We start from the raw sequence: 16,855 nt of genomic DNA on the forward strand, positions 1-16,855 counted from the left end.
CGCCTACTCACCAGGAAGGTCTTCAGTGTGACGATGAAAAAGAAATTAAACTGCTGTTCCTGACACCGAATGTAACCAGTCTTCAACAGCCAATGGACCAAAGGGTCATTGAGTTCTTCAAGAGAAAACTGCTTTCTGAAGTTCTTTCCAAACTGGACGCTGATGACAACTTAGACCTCTTAAAAGTGCTGAAAGCAGTTATGAAGGATGTTGTGTACATGTAGGCCAAGCTATACGATGAAATTGTCGTTTGTAAAGTCTTGGAAAAAACTTTGACCAAATATAGAAGATAATATTCACCAAGCAAACACATCAGCAGATGAGCCAAACAACATTCTTGTTAACGAACCTGATGACAATGCAGCTCTATTGCACGACCTTCAGCAACTACCGAGTCCTATTGTCGAAGATGTTTTGGAGTGGATCAACTTTGAAAAGGAGCTACACAACGAGGTTTTGAACGACGACGAAATCGCCGAGTGTGTCATTCGCCAAAAAAATGAGAAGGATACCGATACAGATGCTGTTGAGAATGAAGAGGAAGATGAAGAAAATAAAATGAGCCACGCTGAAGGCAAAGCAGCTCTGCAACTGGCAGTTACCTATGTCGAACAGCAAAAAGAAACAACTGCCATCCATTAAAAAGTGGCGTGACTTTGCACATCAAAAATCATTAGAAAAGAAAATTCAGAAAAAAAATTACTGACTTTTTTAAATTTTTAAGAAGCCAAACCACCAATATGCAATATTTTTAAATTTTATTAGGGCTAGAGTTCTGTAAGTATTGTTTTATAGTATTTTTGTAACGGTCTATCTTTTCATATGTGTTAAATATATGTCAGAGTATCCCTATGTGTTGTCTTCTACTTAATGTAGAAGTGTTTTGTTTTTGCTAGATCCATACAAACAATAAATGGGCATTTTTTAGATAAGCATCGGTTAGTTCAGCCTAGGTTTCGGTCCCGAGGTGACCGAACTTACAGGAGTCTACTGTACCAACAAATATAGTTTATATTAATTTAAGAAACATTAAAATCTTAAAATAGCAGAATTTAACTTCTTTTGCACTTTTAACTTTATTATTTATACTGAAATTTTACGATTTACTTTTTAAAAATTGTTTTAAAACTATTTACTTCTTTGTTGGTATTGCTTTTGATTGCATACGGTATATGTCTCATTTTTAATGTAAATTTAGCTAATTTGTTATGTGCTAAATTGAATTTTTCTTGATTTTTCCCATTTTGTGTTTGTTTTCCATGTTTAATTAATTAATGAATATATATAGCATGCTTTTTCCCGATTTTGAATATAGCTACGTTTACGTTGCACTATTTTGTAGGATAACCAAATATTGGTTATGAGCATAGACATATAATACAAATACCTAACGTGACCAATAGGACTTTTTATCAAAAAATAGTGAAAGCCATTTTTTTCGAACAGACATTTTGTAAACAAACAGGTTGTTAGTAATATAAATAATAATATATACTTCATCTAATTTACTTACCGTCGCACGTCATCCGCGTCATAGCCCGTGAGGTCACACGATACCAACACGAAATATTTAGGCGGTAGGTGCGTTCTTTTTTAGAATCACTTTGCCGAGTACACTGGCATTACAGCCACTAGACATATTTTATTATCTATTAATGTTAACTTAAAGAAATATACAATAATATGTTTCATTTAATATTGTATTGTATTGTATAAATGCGTTATAAAGCGTTTTTATGAAGAACATTTGTTCGGAACACACTGCAACTGTAATCGAACGAAGGTGATATTTTGGCATAAATTGGTAACACTTATTTGACAGTTGCGGTGTTGACTAATGTTAATAAGTAATGAAAAAAGTGTTGTTTTTGTTTAAGTATTCCATTTTACATCTTTATACTACGCATACAAGCGGCTCAAATTGTTTTTAACAAGATTATTTTTTAACTCTTGTTTTGTTTCTATTTATTTACATTAAATATTAATTTATTTTGTTATATAATCCACTTTTACAATAATTATGTGACCTATTTGATTTAAAATGTATTCACGATTTTTTTATACTTTGGCAACTTCGATCTCGGTCATGATAAAGACGTGCAAAGGTAAGTAAATTAGATGGACTGTAGATAATTAATATAAAAAATAACAAAAGTCTAGTTATTGAAAAAAATAAAGTGCCACAATTGGCAAATCAATTATTATTATGATGCCTGTACAAAAAGGAACAACGAAGCGGTGTTGTGATGGAATATGTAAGAGTAATACACGTTCTAAATCATTTAAAGACAATACATATATATTATTTTATAAATTTTCTCAAGCCTTCTTTATAAGCAATGTTATTTCTTTATTAAATAAAAAGTATTTATTTAATAAATATTTCTTTATAAATTTACAAATCTGTCTGTACTAAAAACATGGCGGCCGATGAAAAGTCCTACGGGAAGATCACGTGGTCGATAAATCCGGCCCATTAGAAAGGGATGCGGAGACTGTTTTGCGTCAGTTTTCTCTGTCGCGCTTGGAGAACGGGACTGTATTGCAGCGCTCAGTCTATTTGTATTATATTTCTATGGTTATGAACACATATGCTTGGTTGTATAGTAATTCTCAGTCTATAATTCTTAAATTTACTAGACAGTTGAGACTGGGATCATCGAACCTAATATAAATACATTAATTGTAGAAATGAATAACAAACATCTAATCTGAAAGGAAATAATTGCTTATAGATTGCTAGAATGTCCAGAAACATAACCTCAAACAAAATCCATTAAAATATTCAGCGTAATCATCAAACAGTGTCAATGTTAGTCGAATAGTCGAATAGTTGCATAACCTTTCGAAACGTCTTATCTTTGTAATTAAAATTGTATGTAAAAATGTTTCAGAATCACACTTATTTTATTATTAAAATTCTCAGACAGTCTTTAAATTATTTTACAACCCCATTAATACATCAACTTAAAAATAAATTATTTTTATATGAGAACATACATTACTTTTTATGGGCAAGCTTGATTTGATAAATATTCTGTTCAGGAATCTGGATTAAGGTCGTATACTGAGGTTCCAATGTACTGTTTTCTCTAGCAGTAAAATACGAGGGCGGTCCGATAAGTAATTTAGCCACAGCACCAGATGGCGCCACTATCGCAAGAGAAATTTACTATAGAAAATTCTCGTAGACGGCTACTGTCAAAATTTCAGCCGAATCGAACTTGTAAGTTTGTTAAGCCGACTTGTGGGCGGATTTTAGACAAATAGAAAAAGAGCAATATCGGTCGATGGTTCGTTTCTTGTTTTTGGAAGGGAAAATGGCGCAACGATATCAAAAAGCACTTGGATGTTGCAAGCGACCGTCTAAAATTGGTTTAACAAGTTTCAACGTCGTCGCACGTCTTTTTTTTTATGAGTCACGCCCAGGTAAATGAAAGTGCGCGAGATAGCTGAGACAGTAGACATCTGAGAAAAGACCGCGTGGGTCATATCGTGCATACATTTTTGGGCATGAAGCAGTCAGCAGAAGCACAGCAGTGTTTAACACTTGTACACACCAAAGACTGAAACACACCGTTTTCTGAGATTCACACATCACGAATTCACCTTAAGAAGAGTAAAACGATCGCAGGGCTCTACTATACCGATTTATTGTACCGATTCGGCTCCGAATTCCAGAAAAAATGGCCCATTTGCAAAGAAAAAGTCCCCTTCCACCATGACAACGGGGCGGCTCAAACCTCTGCCGTCGCCACGGCAAAATTAGTCGAAATGCTGCCTCATCCACCGCATTTTCGAGATTTGAGCCCGTGCGACTTCTTTTTGGTTCAAAACTTGAAAAAGTCACTCGCGGGATTGAAATTTGAGCCGAATGAGGAGGTCATCGCCGCCATTGAGACCTACTTTGGAAACTTCGAGAAAACGCATTTTTCAGACGGGTTAAGTAAGTTGGAGCATCGCTGAGTCAAGTGAATCGAGAAGGCTATGTTCAGAAATACAGTACATTCAACCAACTTACACCTCTAAACAATTAACGGAATTCGCAGAAAACCTTTCGCTGTAGTAAAAGGCACGGTAAACTGCACTGGAGTTCCCCATAATGTCATTAACCCGTTTTTCGTAGTTTTGCATGTTTTGTTTTATATTTTTTTAATAAATAGTATTCTTGCATAATATTATTTAACGTAAATTTCTTTCACCTACTTGTTTAATAATTTTTTTTCTGAAACAAATACTACCGTGCTAAGGATAATTTATATTTAAAGTAGATGTACAAAGTATTAAAATATCACTTTTAATTTTTGTTAAAAGATACTTCGGAGTGAACTACAACATTTTGTCAATTTAAATAGTGGTGGTTAGATTGACCATATGTCTGTTAGAGTGTACCGTTTTTGAGACGTCTGCGGTTATTGGTTAAAGTTAGAGTTTTGGTAAATATATTTAACCCTTTATTTTCAAATGAAAATACTTGTCCTAAAAATAAAATAATTGTGGGAAACATTTTAATTTGTTTATGTACGGTTTCCAACCATTTCTAAACTTTTATCATTACAATCGGCATTCCTAATGATCATTAGGCTAATTTGCTTAATGTGTTTAGGATCTTTGTAAGCGGTTATATTTATTTTTACCTCTCAAGCACAACAGTTAGAAAGTTTCTGTCATATTGATCTAAACTCAGTATATTGCAATTCAAACGTGTAGTTTCAAGTGACCATCATGCCTAGACGTAAGATGGATATTGATGAAGTGATTTTAAATGTGCATAAATACTTTACCATGGAAAGAGACAATGGTTGACCTTTAAAGTCATTATTATGTATAAATCAACGCGTTTGTGACGCACTCGGGATAAGTGAAAATAAGTTAAAAACTGTAATGAAGACTGTGAGAGATTCTCAAGAAGATCTTACTGTGACTGAGTATCACGAAGACAAGAAAATAATTCGTAAATATTCTAGCAGCATTGACTTGCCTGATGGAGAAAAATTTGAAATTCGCAATATTTTGTATCGAATGCGTGAAAACAATCAACATATTAATTTAGATACTTTACTGGCCAAAATAAGAGAAAGACAAGTTTCTGAAATTAAGAGGACTAGCCTTTGGAAAATGTTAAGAGATTTAGGATTTACATTCCAAAAAAAATAATAGGTTACTTTTATGAGAAAGGAGTAGTGTGGTTCACAAAAGAAATAAATTTTTGAGAAAATATACTAGATTTAAATCTGAAAATGCAACATTCTATATACGTATACTTAGATGAGACATGGATATTTGCAAAGGGTGAAATTAAAAGAATTTGGCCAGACGACAGCATAAAATCATCAAAACACACAGATAGCGAAGGCAAAAAGACACATCATTCTTCATGCAGGAGGGAAAGAAGGCTTTATAGTAAACGCAGATTTGATGTTTTCTTCACAATCAAAATCTGCTGATTACCATGAAAACATGAATGCAAAGACGTTTGTTAAATGCCTTGAGGAGAAACTGTTACCTAGTCTGAGTGAACAATCAGTTATAGTTTTAGATAATAATGCACCTTACCATTCGGAGATTTTGGAGAAATAACCAAAACAGTCGTGGAACGTACCGAGCATAAAAAATTGGTTAGTTAAAAATAATATCAATTTTCCGGAATACGCCTTCAAATCAGAGTTACTGGAAATTTCTTCGAAACGTAATGAAAAACCAACAGTTCATATAGTTGACCAAATTATATCAAGAAAAATTAATAGAAGAGTGGTGGATCCGGGAAAATAAAATTAGTGAAATTAATCCAGTGATTACAGATATACATAATGATAGCGGTAGTGAATTTAGTGACGATGATGATGATTTATAAATTTAAATAACCAGTAAGTACCCTGCTATAATGTTATGTACAAAATAATTGTACACCAGGTTAACCATTATATTTATACATTCATTATTAGCCAAATAAACAATAATATTTAAAATTCCATTTGAATTTTTGCTCCTAATTTTATACAAATTAACTCTAACTGATAATACAAGCAAAAATATTCTAAACAAAGTAATTAAAAAGATTATGGAGAACTCCAGTGCAGTTTACCGTTCCTTTTACTACAAACAAAGGTTTTCTGCGAATTCCATTAATCGTTTATATCTGTAAGTTGGTTGAATGTACTGTAAATGGCCACATGTCCAAAATTTTCGTTTTTTGTAGGTTAAGTTTATCTGACCGACCTCGTATATAGGACATGAAGTGTAGAATTAATGCTATTCAAAACAAATACCACTATACACAGATATATTAGGTTAGGTTTGACAGATTTTCGCGCGCCTTTATTTAAAATTCGGAATTTATGAGAATATATTAAAAAGAATTACAAATTTCAAAACGTTAATTTCTGAATAGTTTATTAAAACAGATATTATTCCGAGCCAGAGGTGTAAACATACTCCGTAGTAAAATTTAAAAGCATTAATTTATTCTTCTCTCCTGTGGAGATAAGTTGAAATGTTAGATTCCGTATAATCCAAGATTTTCCTTTGACACTGCCTAATGTACTGCTGTTGCTTGTGGTAGATCTTCAAACAGCCTTTGATAGCGATGAAGGTAAACCCGCCCAGAACTGTTTTGTGAAAATTCGACCTAATGGAATCGAAGAAGAATTTTCCGAACATGTTAGCGATGGTCGGCATTAACAGGGCACCGCAGAGAACTCTCGTGGCAGATACTGGATTTGAAAGCGGTGGGATGTCTTCATTATTCGATGTTTCTGACGAGCTAGAATTCATTTCTAGTCTGGTACATTCGCTAAATAAAAAAAGCTATTATTGGAAAATGATACTGGATTTACGAATATTTTCAGTCTAATCCAAAGTCTCACTTGAATCATAATGATTGTTGCAAAAGTGTTTAAATAAAAATTGAATCTTATAATTTATTAAATTGGTTGTCTATACCGATAACCCTCTACTTCTGATGCTGTATTTTTAGACAATTTTGAGAATATTTTTGACATTATATTTTGTTCTAACCTGAAATGTATTGTGGCTGGAGATTTTAACATAGATTTGTTGTCCACAAGTTTTTATAGAGGTAAAATTAAGAGATTGTTTTTACAATATGGAATTGAACAGATTACACAGTGGTGCAATTTAAAATTCACTGAAATTCATACTATTTTATAATAACAATTTGTCTCCATTGTTAAAATATGACAATAAAATTCTTACCTAAATGGAAAAACATTTCTTATGATTGGAATTTTCGATAGGTTCTTCCTCATAAAGGTAAGCACTGCATCTTCCCATCTAATCATTTTGCCCAGTACTAAAGCTACCGGTATAGCTGGCAAACCTATCAATAAAACTAGAGGATCAGCTTGTTCCATTATTGCCAAACCTTCTTTTTGTCCAATTACCTAAAATGTTTCTAAATAACCACAATGTTTTATTGATTCTTGATAAAAATCTGTCCTAGGTATCTAACGCAGTGCCTATCAATATAAAATTGTAATCCTACACAGGCTACTAAATATAAACAACACACGAAAACAATAAGTTCTATGAGTCATATACTTATTTGATTTGCTAAATGTTATAATCCTCAGTTTCTTATGTTTAGTAAGTAATCTGGTTAATTTTGGTAATTGTTTGTCATAATAATACTATTTTATTACAGAATCTCATATCCAAGAAGAAGAAGAATATCCTGGTTGCTAACCTGAGAACATGGTATAAAAGTACCTCCACACAGCTATTCCATATAGCAACCAACAAAGTAGTCATAACCAGAATGATCGCCAACGTTCGGAAAGGACAGGCACCATAAGAAGATATCCAATGCCTAATAAAATGTATTTAAACTTCTGGACAGAGCACGTGACCAACGAAGAGGTACTACGCCGGATAGGTAAAGAGAGAGAGGTAGGAATAAGTATAAAGAAAAGAAAGTTGGAATACTTGGGTCACGTTATGAGACATAATAAATATAGAGTACTACAGCTGATTGTTCAAGGGAACATAGACAGCAGAAGGGGTCCAGGGAGGAGAAGACACTCGTGGCTCCAAAACTTGTGGCAATGGTTCGGATTGTCATCTACTGAACTATTCAGATCTGCCGTAAACAAAGTCAGAATAGCCATGTTGATTGCCAACGTTCGGAACGGACAAGGCACATGAAGAAGAAGAAGATAAAACTTGCATGAGCTTTCCTTCTTCTACAGTGTGACTTATTTAGATTCGAAACACCTATACCATTTGAAGTTGATAATATTATCTTTTAAGTGTCATGTAATAAAAGATCTACTTCGGAACATAATTTAAAATGTTAATTCAAGTTTCCAAGACATACTACACTACTTTTTCTTAACCAAAAATGGAGAATTTTTATTGGTGATATATGAGTTTGAAACGGTAGAACACTTTAAATATCTTTAGGTCTCAGTTAATGGAACTAATGATAGAAGCATAATAATCAATAAAAGAATTCTGGCAGGAAACGGAAATACAATTTCCTCAAAGATAAGAAGTTTACTCAGAATACTAAACTGAAAATTTACAGAGCAGCAATTAGACCAGTAATCATCTATGGTGCTGAAGTAATGTACTTGACACAGAAAGATGAAGAAAGACTGAGCATCCTAGAGAGAACAATCATTCGGAGAATAGCAGGCCTACTACACTTGGTAATAATGAATTTGAAAAAACTGATGAACTGAAGACTGAAAATGACTGAGATGGGAGAACCAGATAATTGCAGACCTTAAGAAGTTGGGGTCAGAGAATGAAAAATCATAAGCAAAAAGAGAAAAGACTGGAGAAATATTTTAGGAAGTCACACAACAAATTTATTGTAAAACCAAGATGTTAATGTACACTGAATCCCTGCCACAAATGAATCAGAAGAGAGAAAAGGGGGTGTACAAGTTCAAAGTACATATATATGTTAAACAGTAAAGACAACAGTGTACCTTGTTCTATTCATATAGCAAAATCTTACCTGCATAATTGTTATGGCGCCATAAGTGACTGCACACCAATATATAGCTCCTACAACTATCCCTGCTGCTAAGAAGGGACATCCTTTGTAAATAAAACTATCCACTGTGTCCAATACCAAAACTAAAACACCCATATTCGGAAAAACTATTATATATTCTGTTTGGCATTGTGGACATGTCACTTTTCCAAGATTACCACCTTTTTGTTTTTCGTCTACCCACCTTTGTAAACAAGCTTGATGAACCTACAAAATTAAAAGTTACTGTATTTTCTAGGGGTCTAAAAACTTAAATTATTCAATATAAGTAGTATGTTTAATGGGACAATTATTACAAAAAAAAGTAGCATATATATATTACATATATGTATATATATATATATATATATATATATATAAATATATATATATATATAAATATATATATATATATATATATATATATATATATATATATATATATATATATATAATTTGGAAGAGGATTGGATTAAGGATATATAATCGCTCTGTCTGCAGAAGCTCTCAAATAGAGGTGTGCTTATTAGTTCTTTTAGACGAACTAGTTCAAGAGAAGTATTTCACAAAAATGAACTAGTTCAGTGAACTAGTTCGCGAAAGAACTATTTGTAGGACCGAAATCGAAATCCAACCCTAACATAACTGGTTGCCAGATGTCTCGTCTTATCATCACACAAGCTCGGCGCGGCCGCGCGTTTTCTTCCGTTTTCAGTCAGTCTTTCACTACCGTACAAGTAGTTCGGGTTCGGAACCATTTCTTTCGATCGTATGTTTATGTTTAAATGTTTTAAATTTATTTCTCAAATGTTTTGCAAATAACATTTTTTTATTTGCAAAAAATTATTAAGATTTGTTTTTTATTAACCGTTTTAAATATAAATATGGTTCACGTATGATTTATTTTTATATTTACGTATATTTAAACTCATAGGTATCTATATTAGGTTATTTCTAAAAGAACCTTACAAAAAAAATCAGTGAATTTTCTAGGAACATTAAATAACACATATTCATTCTCACTTTTACATAAAATTATATTTTATGGAGATGCATCAATCATTTTAACCAACTTAAAATTGTTATTTCAAAATTACAATACGAGAAACAACACAGCATGTCAACATTCAAGCCAATGCATGGGCAAAATCCGAACCATTATGATATTAAGATAAGACTGTTTATGTTATTGTCAAGTTTATAAGAATTATGATCTGTTATCTGAGGCTAATCGACACTTCTTTTTTTAAACTATTCAGTCCATCCCATTCTCAAAATAATAAATATATGATCTCATTCATTCATTATTTTCTTCTTTAAAAGTTGAGACACAATTTATAATGCAAATCGTTCGCAGTGAACTAGTTCTATGAAAATTAATGAACTAGTTCAATTAGTTCAGTTGAAAGAATCGTTCATTTGAACTATTTCGATGGTGAACTACACATCTCTACTCTCAAACATTTTAAACTTTTCAATATAAACAAAAAACTGAATGCCACTGTTAAAGCAATATATTAAACACACTCTGTGGTGGAATACAACTTTGAGATGTCACTCAAAACTATCATATTATATTATGCAAATTTAATTCATTCTTTCTCTATACAATTTTTTTTATTCATATTCATATCTTGAATAGCAATTATGGAAAAATTAACAATAACAACCAATACATTTCATATTAATACCCACAGCATCCTTATTAAGCATTAATGTAGATGTTATGGGTCACAGATAGACCTGCAACTTAAGAAAACCATACAAGAAAAATTCTAATAGGGTCAAATCACAGTTCACATCACCTCCATGTGAAATGACTATGTCCTCAAATTGCTTGTGTAGAATGTCCAATGTGGCATGAGCAGTGTGATGTGGTCCTGTTAAAACCACATGCTGATGGTGTCCATATCATCAAATTCAGATTAAAATAAGTTAGAATCACCTTATACTAGGAGAATCGTTAGAAATTAAATTGCTATATTATCTATATGGTAAATTTAAGTATTTTTATTCTTTTAATGACAATATAATTTTTCCAGCTACTGAAATGCATACTGTATTTTCAAGAGTGGTAATAAAAACATCACTAAATTTTTTATAACTGAGTTTTACACAAATGTAGAATAATAAAAGTGAAATTACAACAAATTGAAAATAAACAAAACTGCTAGTATAGCCTCATAAACAAATGACAATATGTGGAGCAAGGAGACCAGAAATTTATCTTCAAGTATATTCAACAAAGAATAATCAAGTAATCAAATTAAAATATTTAAATAAAATGTTATGTATTCATTTGTTATTAGAATTACAAACATGCAGTCATTGTTGTATAAAGTTTACCTAATTTAAGTGTAAATTTATTGCATGATATGACCCATTAAAATAATCTTTCACAACTTAGCAGGCAGGCTATATATTAACAAATTGTAAAAGTAATTAACAACAAAAATAATTATGTAACTATTTTTTAAATTACCCAAATACACACCCAACTGACCTGGATTTGAGATAAACAAATTAATAATAGCTTTTATTCAGTATACTATTCTATATGTTACATATTGACTATAAAATATTTATGCCTACACATTTTTTAGGTCATAATTAGACAAATTGTTTAATATTATATGTATATATATATATATATATATATATATATATATATATATATATATATATATATATATATATATATATATATATATATATGTGATCAAATTAAAAAATTAGAGAAACCATAACAAAAACACTGTAATTAAATAATAGAAATTATAGAAAAATAACACTGTATAAAAACAAAAAAATATAAAACCTATGTAAAACGATTTAATGATATTCCTGTAATGTGTATTCAAAGGTCATCTAGAGCATTTAATTTTCAAAAAAATAGTCATTAACTTTTTGCAAATACTTGAAAATACGTAAAAAAAACTTACCCATTTTGTAGTGCCCCTACAATTACAGGGTTGAACCCATGCAGCGGTTCTATCTTCCTCATCTGTTGCAAAACATACCCAACAGTACCTGGCAGAGTCTTTGCTGTGTACTTGAACCCCAGTCTCTGTATTACTGCCTCTATCTTCTTGCGAATTACTAGGCGATTGTTCATCAGTAACTGAGTCCATAATGTTATATTTTCATAACAAGTGATTTAGAGACAATCCGTGACAATTAGTAATTGAAATATATGAAACTACAAATTATATCATATTGTCCAAATATTGCAAAATTTATATTGAAAAACACATTACAAATGTCAATTACGAAATGTCACTTTTGACTTGGGGTTGAGGAGATTTCTTCTGACTGAAGTTAGGTACAATTTCAATGTGTTTTATTTTTTATCTGACCAGTGGCAGACAACATATTATTTTAAGGAGATATTTTGAAGGGAATGATGAAATAAAAATAAATCTTCAGAAATTAATTACGAAATTTGTAATAAAAATATGAAATTACTTCTGATAAAAACAGTGCAAAAAGCAATACACCAAAACAATCCTTAATACAATACAATTCTGAAATTATTTTCTTTTCGTATTTTTATATTAACTAGGTATCATATTTTATGAAAATGGAGGATGTATCCAAAGATTTATTAAAATAAAATATAATACAATTTGTATATTATTAAGTTTTCTTTCCCTTTTTTCCTTTTTTCTTTTTTGGTTCAGCGGTCATTTTATTAATAAACTGTTCATATTGAAAAGCTCCCTCTAATTCCTCGGCTTTAGCTGCTTTCAATGTTTGTTTCTCCAATTCCTTCCATTCTAATAAACTTAATTTTTCTCCCACCTTACACAGACCTTGTCTCAACTCTTCTAACAGTATAATTCCGTCTTGGTCTTCATCGAATACTTTAAATGCTTGAAAAATCTCATCCTCGTTAGTGGATTCCATTTTTCGATGAATAAGTATAAGCAAAGGAAAGAACGCTAAAAAACCTGTATTTTCTGGATCCATTTCCTCCATCATATCCATTAATTCCGCCTCAGTAGGATATAATTTTAAGCTACGAAGAACAATTCCAAGTTCTTTAATTTTCATTCTATCTGCTGGTTCTTTTTTAGTTGCGAGATTAAAGTTTTCATCGAAGAAAAGTTTATACTTTTCAATTTCTTCGGGGGGAAATAGCTCCTTAGCTTCATTTTCAAATGGTTCAGCCTTTTTTAGTTTATTTTTCTTTGCTCCAAATGGTTGGGCCATTTTTAAGATAAAAACTTTAAAGTTTACAAATTTAATAGATATAATATGATTAGGTATACGTTATAGCAAATATGTCATGACAGATCAACGTCACACATAAGAATAATTGATTTGAATACCCAAAATATTAAGTGTGATTAAGAACCAATATCACCCTTAAAAGAAATAAATTAATAACAATAAAATTGTTTGTCAATTTGTGTCACCTTCATACTTAACATTAAATTGTGAACCGATAACCATCCTTTACCTACGACCTATTCCATCAAAATGAAGGTCATATTGGCTTTTTTGTAAATATATTAAAGGCCATTTATTCGTATACTTACAAACGTCGGATTTATAACTACCATTAATTTTTCTTAATACTTAATTAGTAAAAAGTGATTTATATAGAAGTGTATTGAAATATTGTAATGTATTATTGATTAATTAATTAAAAATTTATTATAATAATTTGTTTAAAAAATATAAAAATTGCAGATTGCTCAACGGGATGAGAAATGTTAGCCATTTTTACGGGATGAAAAGCTGAATATTTTGGAATGAATCTTTTTTTTAAACAAAAATGGAGGTTTTGACTTTGTTATCCGATTCAAATTTTTGCAGGCTTTGTGCTGAAACTAACGAGCATGGCATAGACTTATTTACACCAGACGAAAATAGTTCAAATTTACAACAATTAATAAATAAATATTTACCTGTAGAAGTAAGTAAAACTGTCAAGTTTAGAATTCAACTTGATCCTTTAAGTAGTTGGGGAAGTTTAAATAAAAATTTCTCTTTTCAGGTTGAAATGGACACTAAATTTCCAAAATATATTTGTCCAGGATGTCACATTCAGCTGGAATCTACAAAATTGTTTTTAGACTTGATAGTGGAAGGACAAGCAAAGTTAAGGGAAATGTACAAGAAACAACAAGAAATGTTACAAAAACAAACAGTTGATATTTTCTGTAAGGGAATATTACATAGTATATTCGTATATATTAAGTTTTAAAAAATTTGTTCTAAACTGGAAGTCAAAATATTTCTGATTATTCCATTCTATCTTTTAGCTTCAATCAGTTATCCTCTTTATGCAGTAGATAATGCCCTGAGGTTACAGGCGGAAGGGCTGGAAAGACCGAAAAGGAAACGAGGTAGACCAGCTAAAAAAACTGTTCCTGAGGAAGGACTAAGCAATCAGGAAATAGAGATTAAACATGATGAAAAAGAGGAGGAGATTGAAGAAGTTGGAGCAGATGGAAGGCGAAAAAGGAGAATTAGAGCACCTGCTAGATATCAAGGAGTTGTACAAGTATGGATTTTTTTTTAATTAATAGATATTTGCCATAGATTATGTTTCCATGATAGCAAATTTTTTTTATAGAATAGCATTTTTCTGCTTTCACATATGTCCAAATATCAGTGTTTTTCATTGCTATTTATAGATTTCTATGAGTTCTGTGAATTTCATCAACAATATTGTTCTGAAGCTATTTTCTTGTGGCATTTTAAATTAATTACTATTTAACTGGGAATAAGCCACAATTAAAGGTTAAAATACGTTTATTGACGTTTCAATTTCCACTTTTCCGAAGTGGAAATTGAAACGTCAATAAACGTATTTTAACCTTTAATTGTGGCTTATTCCCAGTTAAATAGTAATTAATTTCATCAACAATGTTTTACTTAGTGCTTGTGTTCATAATTGCTTATTCATATTTTTTTAGATTTCTCCCATCAGTTTTTACAACTTGTTAGTACTTATTAACTTTATTAAGGATGTGATTCGTCAAAAATATTCTTATAATCCACCTATTTTATATTGAAATTCCGTTGCAAACAGCAATAACAATTGAAATTCAAATCGATTAATTGATTATTGCTGAAACCTGGTTAGAGCGAATAATATTTTAACTGCATTGGTTATAATGCAGAATATATCAGTAGAGTTAAACCAGGAGATGGTATTGGCATACTTATACCACCAAAAAAATGTCATATTAAATAAATATCTCAAAATACCATTTGTGTTTCAAGGTATTACTTAACAATAGTATTACTAATATCATTTCTATAGTTTTTTTCCTTCCTGTTTGTGACTTTTTTTAAACAATTATTATTTTATTTTAATTTTTTGGCAATTCTCTTAAAATAAACATTTTAGGGCAAAGAATTAGATGATATACTTAAAAAAGAAGGTGTAATTGATGAAAGAAATACTTCAATGGAAACAATATTAAAAGTAGAACAACCAAAATTTAATATAACTGAATTAATTATTGGCAGAACAGAAGGAGAATGTGGAGAAGATTTAGATACACCAGTTTTTCTTAATAAACCAAGATCCAAACGAAAAGCAAGTAAGTAGTCACTAACTCTTGTTATTACTACTCAGTGTTTTTATGCAGTAGTGCTTTGAGAGAAATGTTGTGGGTATTGAATGAAAACTAAGCTATTTGTGAGTATCTGAAAATTGTGGAAGGTAGATACAATGAAATAACTAGTATCATGGCAGATTTAGGAGAAACTGATAAATTTTATAAGTGAGATTAGATTATGGCTCAATGTTAAGCCCATATTTGGGCCAATCATATCAATGGATAGATATTAAAAAAAATACTACCATACTTAATGGATTTTAAGGAAAGGGTGAGAAAGGGTGATTTTAAGTAAATAGTAGAGTTGGTACACACATTATAAAAATGTTTTTACTGCTAAATACATGTAGTGTATATAATGGAGAACTGTCTGCAATCTATCAAATCTTTAACAGCAAACTATTAAACATCAGAGGTCTGTACAGATTCTATATCATCTATATATTTAATAAAAAATCTTTATATGAAAACCCAATCATCCAAAATATACATGATGAATATGAATGGATAGAAAATCCCTGATCTGCACTTTATCACATCTAGGTATTCTTGAGAATGAGATGGCTGACAGCATACAAAATAAGTTGCTGAGGAAACAAACATCTGCAAATAAATAGTAATCGGAATGCTATTTTTAAGAAGCAAATGATAAGGGAAATTTTACCAGTTTCAATGACTAGATTAGTCAAGACACAAATTTAAATAAAAAAATTCTATAAAATCACTTTACTACATTTTTCCTTAATGTAACCTTTGTCTTACAGTTATTCATAAAAAAGTTGAAATGGTTGTTTATAAGTGCGATATTTGTTCTAAAGAGTACATAAATAAAGTGCATTTTGACCTTCATGTACAATCCCATGAAAATGAGGATCTGAACACAGTGCAACTGGAGACTAGTCTCGAAGATCCATGCAATACTACAGAAGAGTCAATAGAACAGGTAAATAAAACATTTTAATATATACTCTGAGATTATCTCTTTCTATATATATATATATATATATATATATATATATATATATATATATATATATATATATATATATATAACATAACATAACATAACATAACAATATCTTTATTTTTAGAAAATAATATACATTCCGTGAACATAAAATTATTTAAAAAAAACAGTGTCACAAACGAAAATATTATTTACTTATTCCTAACCGTTACATATACAAATAGTCCTCCACAGAATATGGCTCAAGAGCTACCAGTAATTTAAATATTTGATGTTTATACAAACTTAATCTTTCCTCCCTTTTGATAG

The 16,855-nt window shown here is 30.8% G+C and overlaps 3 protein-coding genes across 3 annotated transcripts in view; 1 reads left to right on the plus strand and 2 right to left on the minus strand.

Annotated features, from left to right (window-relative positions):
* Positions 1 to 4,175: 4,175 nt before the first annotated feature.
* Positions 4,176 to 12,301, minus strand: LOC140436454 (E3 ubiquitin-protein ligase MARCHF5). The gene is made up of 4 exons (XM_072525291.1): positions 11,944 to 12,301; positions 8,984 to 9,229; positions 7,216 to 7,403; positions 4,176 to 6,793 (listed from the first exon to the last, which is right to left on the minus strand). The coding sequence occupies exons 1-4, from the start codon at positions 12,130 to 12,132 to the stop codon at positions 6,463 to 6,465; spliced, it is 954 nt and encodes a 317-aa protein (XP_072381392.1). The 5' UTR covers positions 12,133 to 12,301; the 3' UTR covers positions 4,176 to 6,462.
* Positions 12,302 to 12,589: 288 nt separating this feature from the next.
* LOC140435494 (uncharacterized) lies at positions 12,590 to 13,334 on the minus strand. The gene has a single exon (XM_072524229.1). It carries the CDS (start codon positions 13,211 to 13,213, stop codon positions 12,638 to 12,640), a length of 576 nt encoding a protein of 191 aa, XP_072380330.1. The 5' UTR covers positions 13,214 to 13,334; the 3' UTR covers positions 12,590 to 12,637.
* A 234-nt stretch (positions 13,335 to 13,568) lies between these two features.
* LOC140436455 (uncharacterized) overlaps positions 13,569 to 16,855 on the plus strand; it is a 29,953-nt gene continuing 26,666 nt past the window's right edge. Inside the window, exons 1-5 of the mRNA XM_072525292.1 lie at positions 13,569 to 13,922; positions 14,004 to 14,169; positions 14,272 to 14,513; positions 15,366 to 15,561; positions 16,344 to 16,522. Of these exons, the coding sequence (XP_072381393.1) occupies positions 13,782 to 13,922; positions 14,004 to 14,169; positions 14,272 to 14,513; positions 15,366 to 15,561; positions 16,344 to 16,522 (924 nt within the window). The 5' untranslated portion in view covers positions 13,569 to 13,781. The remainder of the gene's footprint in view (positions 13,923 to 14,003; positions 14,170 to 14,271; positions 14,514 to 15,365; positions 15,562 to 16,343; positions 16,523 to 16,855) is intronic.

The sequence above is a fragment of the Diabrotica undecimpunctata genome, chromosome 3 (assembly GCF_040954645.1).
Source record: "Diabrotica undecimpunctata isolate CICGRU chromosome 3, icDiaUnde3, whole genome shotgun sequence".
Taxonomy (NCBI): domain Eukaryota; kingdom Metazoa; phylum Arthropoda; class Insecta; order Coleoptera; family Chrysomelidae; genus Diabrotica; species Diabrotica undecimpunctata.